The sequence below is a fragment of the Garra rufa genome, chromosome 20 (assembly GCF_049309525.1).
Source record: "Garra rufa chromosome 20, GarRuf1.0, whole genome shotgun sequence".
NCBI lineage: Eukaryota > Metazoa > Chordata > Actinopteri > Cypriniformes > Cyprinidae > Garra > Garra rufa.
This window is the reverse complement of record NC_133380.1, coordinates 7,466,915-7,472,914: the sequence shown is the minus strand read 5'-3', so window position 1 is coordinate 7,472,914 and position 6,000 is coordinate 7,466,915. Positions and strand designations below refer to the sequence as shown.

The 6,000-nt window shown below is 37.2% G+C and overlaps 1 protein-coding gene across 1 annotated transcript in view; it reads left to right on the top strand.

Annotated features, from left to right (window-relative positions):
- The window catches only part of epha8 (eph receptor A8), a 28,582-nt gene that overhangs the window by 1,983 nt on the left and 20,599 nt on the right, over nucleotides 1-6,000 (top strand). Inside the window, exons 2-3 of the mRNA XM_073826381.1 lie at nucleotides 3,148-3,303; nucleotides 4,021-4,488. Of these exons, the coding sequence (XP_073682482.1) occupies nucleotides 3,148-3,303; nucleotides 4,021-4,488 (624 nt within the window). The remainder of the gene's footprint in view (nucleotides 1-3,147; nucleotides 3,304-4,020; nucleotides 4,489-6,000) is intronic.

Here is a 6,000-nt window from a genome sequence, read left to right as displayed (position 1 = left end):
CTGTACTCCATGAGCGTACGGCTCCAATGTTTATCGTGACCTGCTTTTCAACTCAGGAGCTTTTCAAAAAAACATCAAGGGAGGGAAGGATTAATCGGATCAAGCCGAAAGAAAAAACAGACAAGGATAAATACTGCAAGAAGGAATACTTTTTGGACTCCCTGGGGTTTCTGTCAGTGGAGATAAAGAACTTGCTATCGCTCTATGTTAATTCTCAATTCTCCCCTCCCAGCCCCAAAGCTCAGATTCCTCACCCATGTACTTGTTGTCCTTACTTGAACATTTGATTTACAAACTCTGAACTGCTACACTTGAGAGTGACAGCGTTGCTTGTTCACAACTTGTTGCATTTCATTTTGTTCAAATAGAGTTAACAAAAATTGCATTCTAATGCTAACTGTTCTGTCTTTGGCTGCATAGAGGAACTATTTAGAGTCCTAGCCTCAGAGGAGGCAAGAGAGCATTGGATTTATTGATTTATTTACTGTATATTACGCTGCTGCCGCACAGATCTGATATAGACATGTGATTTCTTTCCCAGCTGTTTACCTTCACAGACATAACTGACTGTTTTTGTAACGCCTGTGCGTTTTTAACATAAACTTGTGTGTATTTGACAGTTTAAGCGCAATAAGACCTGAAAGAGAATACATGATTTCACTGTGATAGATGTGATAATCAAAACAAACAGATGTGTTTTTTTAGCAGAGTATCTACATTATAAAGGCACTGCTCTATTCTGAAAAAGGGGGTGGGAAGCAGTAGGTCATTTGCATTTAAAGAGGCATGCATGAAAACAACGTGTTTCTGCTTTCACTCAAAATAGGCATTTTCAAAATGATATAAATGATCTTTGGTGTATTTTGAGCTGAAACTTCAAACACATTCTTGGGGCATAATAGGTGCCCTTCGAAAGAACCATTTTTTTAGTGTGGAAAACATATTAGTAGTCTAAAGAACATTAAGAACATTTTCGTACAAAGTCCAATTTTGAGGGGGAAAAAAGACTGATATGTTCTCAGACTTGCAAGTTTATATCTCACACTTTTGACTTAAAGGAACACTCCACTTTTTTTGGAAATAGGCTCATTCTCCAACTCCCCCCGAGTTAATAAGTTGATTTTTACCATTTTGAAATCCATTCAGCCGTTCTCCTGTTCTGGTGATATCACTTTTAGCATAGCTTAGCATAGATCATTGAATCCTATTAGACCAATAGCATCGCATTCAAAAATGACCAACAAGTTTCCATATTTGTTGTATTTAAAACTTGACTCTTCTGTAGTTATATCGTGTACTAAGACCGGTGGAAATGCAAAGCTGCGAGTTTGTAGGCTGATAAGATTAAGAACTACACTTCCATTGCGGCGTAATAGTCAAGGAAGTTTGCTGCCGTAATATGGCCGAAGCAGGCGGAGTATTATCAGAAATGAGTTCCCAGCTAGTTTAGCATTTGCACATGTGCTGCGTGGTATTACTGCTCCTGCTTCGGCCATATTACGGCAGCAAACTTCCTTGACTATTACGCCGGAATGGGAGTGTAGTTCCTAATCTTATCAGCCTAGAAAATTGAAGCTTTGCATTTCCATCGGTCTTAGTACACGATATAACTACAGAAGAGTCAAGTTTTAAATAGGACAAATATCGAAACTCGTTGGTCATTTTTGAACGCGATGCTATTGGTCTAATAGGATTCAATGATCTATGCTAAGCTATGCTAAAAGTGATATCGCCAGAACAGGAGAACGGCTGAATGGATTTCAAAGCGGTAAAACTCAACTTATTAACTCGGGGAGAGTTGGAGAATGAGCCTATTTCCAAAAAAAGTGGAGTGTTCCTTTAATAACTCACAATTCTGAGAAAAAGTCAGAATTGTACGTTTTTATCTTGTATTTTTGACTTTATAACTCGCAATTGTGAGTTTATATCACACAATTCTGAATTCATTTCTTAGATTTGCGAGTTTATATCTCACACTTATGACTTTATAACTCCTCTCATAATTCTGAGAAAAAAATGTCAGAATTGCGAGTTTGTATCACAATTCTGATGTAATGAGATGTAAATGCTCGATTGTGAGAAAAAATGTCATAATTGTGAGATAAAAAGACCTTTTTATTTTTATTCAGTGGTGGAAACCGTCTTATATAATTTTGGCCCCTTTTTTGGCACAAAAAAACTCAAGATTCAAAAAGGTTAAATGGTCCTGAAAAAATAGTTAGATTTGTATTATTAGCGGCCAAAAATTGGAAACAAATGGGAAGCAACTTTCATCTAGCTGAGATGTTCGTTACTTTGCCGTAAACAACAACTTACTGAAAAAAGCTAATTTGAAACAAAGCTTGTTTAGGTTAGGTCTTTGATTTTGTTGCAGTTTTAGAGTAAAACATTTTAAAATATATATTTCATATAAAAGTTTGAAATTGTATTTTTGTGCATTTTTCATAATAAAATATAAAAACTTTTTTTAATTTTCTCGTTTTAAACATTTTCCACATCAGCAATAATCTGTCAGTTGTCTTCTTTAAGTATGTGCTCCAAAGCTTTCAAGATTTACACCATTTTATTTTCAGGTGCTCAAAAACTGGTTAACGGGTAATAAATGGATCATAACTGTTTCATAAATAGAATTAGTACCATAAAATCCACAAAAAAATGCAAAATATTAAAATTAGGGCTGGTTAAATATTGATTTTTTGATTTTAATTGATTCTCATTTTTACAAAACAATATAAATTCTTAAAACCCAAGAATCGATGAGTCTTTTTTTAGTTAATGAACGGATTGCAGCACACATCCCATCAAATAAATTGCAACAAAGCTTTGTCTTTTGTTACTTACTTTCGATATAAAACAAAGTCTCAGATTTCAAATTCTGTCCGTTTTATTACAGCATTCCAACAATAAATGCGGCTTTGGCACTGTTTAATGTGGAGTGGCAGATTGCTGTAGTGCCTCAGTTCAAGAAACCCAGCCCCAAAAACATTATCAAACTGAAATATAGTACATTCATTTCATTTAAGAAAAAATAATTAAAACTGGTTTTTGATCACCACGGGAATAACACCAGCGGGTTAAAAAATGTTTTAGCGGCAAAGAAGCTGTGGATTGTGTTAATTTAAACTCTGTTTTTTTGTTTCCTGTTAGCATGTGAGGTGGGTTTCTACAAGCCAGTGGCAGGAGATCAGCTCTGTGGGAAATGTCCCCTCCACAGTCACTCTGAGACACGAGCGGCTCTAACCTGCCCATGTGATGCCAACTTCTATCGTTCCTCTACAGATCCACCTGCTTCTCCTTGCACAAGTGAGTCTTCATGTCTGAATATCATCAAACCAAGGAATCTTCTAACTTTGATTTTATTTGGCCCAGAAAAGTATTTGAAAACACAGAATGTCAATGCATAATACATGTAATATATACAACTTTTTGCAATGCAATGCTTTTAATCAGCTGGTGATTTGTTATTTTAGTGGATGTACCACAGGTGTATTTTATTTTATTCTATTCAGCATGCCTGATCAAATAAATAAAATAAAATAAAATAAAAATATATTTGATCTTATTTATTTTTATTTACTTTCTTTTAATTTTATACATTATATAAATATGTCTTATCTATAATTTTGTACAGAATGCCTGATCAAAGAAATCAAATTAAATTAAATTAAGTAAAAAAATATATAAAAATCTAATTTTATTGAATTTCTTTTTATTTTATTTTATCATTCTGTAAAACAAATTAAAATATTTTGAAATCTTTAATTAAAACAGTATTTTTAAGTGTGCTTTAAGTTTCCAAATACTTTCTGGGACCAAAAATATAACTTTTTTTTTTATTTTTTTACTTTTAATGAGTGGAAAAATCGCAAGACAAGATTACTTGTTGAACTGGGGTTGTGTGGTTACTGAAGTGCAAATTCAATCATTCTCTTTTGATCAGCTAGCCTGATAACCACCAATTCCCTCAACCTCACTAATTAACCTATAATTAAGAACTGTCTAACTTCGCCCTTCTCGCAGGACCTCCGTCAGCTCCAGTAAACATCATCTCATCTGTGAACGGCACCTCGGTCAGTCTGGAGTGGGGTTCACCTCCGAACACAGGAGGCCGCAGTGATGTTATTTATGATGTCCTTTGCCAGAAGTGTGACAAGGATGGGGCGCAGTGTGAGGACTGTCGGGTGGGCGTCGGAGGGGGTAACGTGGTTGGAAACGGGAATGGGGGAGCTGCAGACACCAATGGAGCTGTTAGCGGGACAGCTGGAGGAGGAGGACTTGGGCTGAATGGGGTCATGGTGGCCCGGACAGGAGCAGCCCTGGTGCGCTTTATCCCTCAGCAGACGGGACTTACAGAACCATGGGTGACGGTGCTAAATCTCGCTGCTCACAGTAACTACACCTTCCGTATTGTCGCCCTAAATGGAGTCACGCACTTGAGCAACGAGCCGCCACAGTCTGCGACGGTCAATATCACCACAAACCAGGCAGGTAGGAGACATTAATGGATCATTAAAGTTTGATTGCATTTATTATTTGCATAATTCCTAAAACACTGCTGTTTGAAATTGCTGTTTTATTAGCTTAAGGTTTAGTCTAGTCTGCTAGACTATAAATATAGTTGACTAGTCCATGATGTGTTTTGAAACTTGGTCAACCCCTGTTGAAAAAAACAGCATATGCAGCTTAGGTATGTTTCAAGGAATGGGTTTAAGCTGGTCCTGAGCTGGTTATAAGCTGGTTCTGAGCAGTAGTTGCTTAGGACCAGCATATGACCACCTCAAAACAAGCTTAGGACCATCTTAAACCAGCTCATGGCCAACTAAGGACAAGCTTAAACCAACTCAAACCAGCTGCCATGCTTCAAAGCATACCTAACCAGCATATGCTGTTTATTTCAACAGTTTTTTCGGTTCCAGTTTAGCTACCAGCCCTAACCAGGTTGAGCTCTGCTCTATCATCTAGCTAGTTTAGCTAGTCGATGGACTATCTAAACTAGTGCTTAGGACCAGCACATGACCAGCTTAAACCAGTTCATAACCAACTCAGGACCAGCCTAAACCAGCTCATAACCAGCCCAGGACCATCTTAAAACTACCTCATGACCAACTAAGGACAAGCTTAAACCAACTCAAACCAGCTGCCATGCTTCAAAACATACCTAACCAGCTTTTTTTTTTTCAACAGGTACCTCAGCCAAAATGTTCTAACAAGGTTGAAATAGGCCCCACCAGCTAGTAGACTAACATAAACTAGTTAACCACCTAAACTAATTTGAACTTGATAATTACCATGATTGACCAGTTTTAAACAGTTTGTAGTCTAACCAGGCTGATCTCAGTCAAACCAGCTAGTAATCTAACTGATGAACCAACTCAGTTAGCTTGATCTAGTTAATGACCATGAATGAGCAGTTTTGAACAACTTAGTCAAGGTGGTCTACCAGTCCTAACCAGGTTGACCTCAACTAAACCATATATTAATCTCACAAATCAAGCACGTAGACTACTTCCAACTACCCAAAGATCATGTATAACCAGTGAACAGCCTAGTCAAGGTTGTCTACCAGCCCTAACCAGGTTTACCTCTGCTCCATCTTTTAGCTAGTCTAGCTGATTGACCACATTTTCAATTTCAAACAGCTAATGACTATAAATAGTCAATTTATGGTAGTTTAATGGTCATCTTAAGGTAGTTTGTTAGGCCTATCCATATTGAACTTGGCCCCACAGTTAGTAGTCTACCTGTTCAAACACCTAAACTAATTTGAAATAGCTGTAGTGACCATAAATGGCCAGCTTAAAACAGTTTAGTTTAGGTACCAGTTTAGCCACAAGCCCTAACTGGGTTGAGCTCTGCTCTATCATCTAGCTAGTCTGCTTGACTATCTAAACTAGTTTAGACCAGCTAATAACTATAAATAGTCAATTTTGAACAGCTTAGTCAAGGTAGTCTACAAACCACCTTGGTCTATCAGCCTACTGGTCTACCAGACCTAACCAG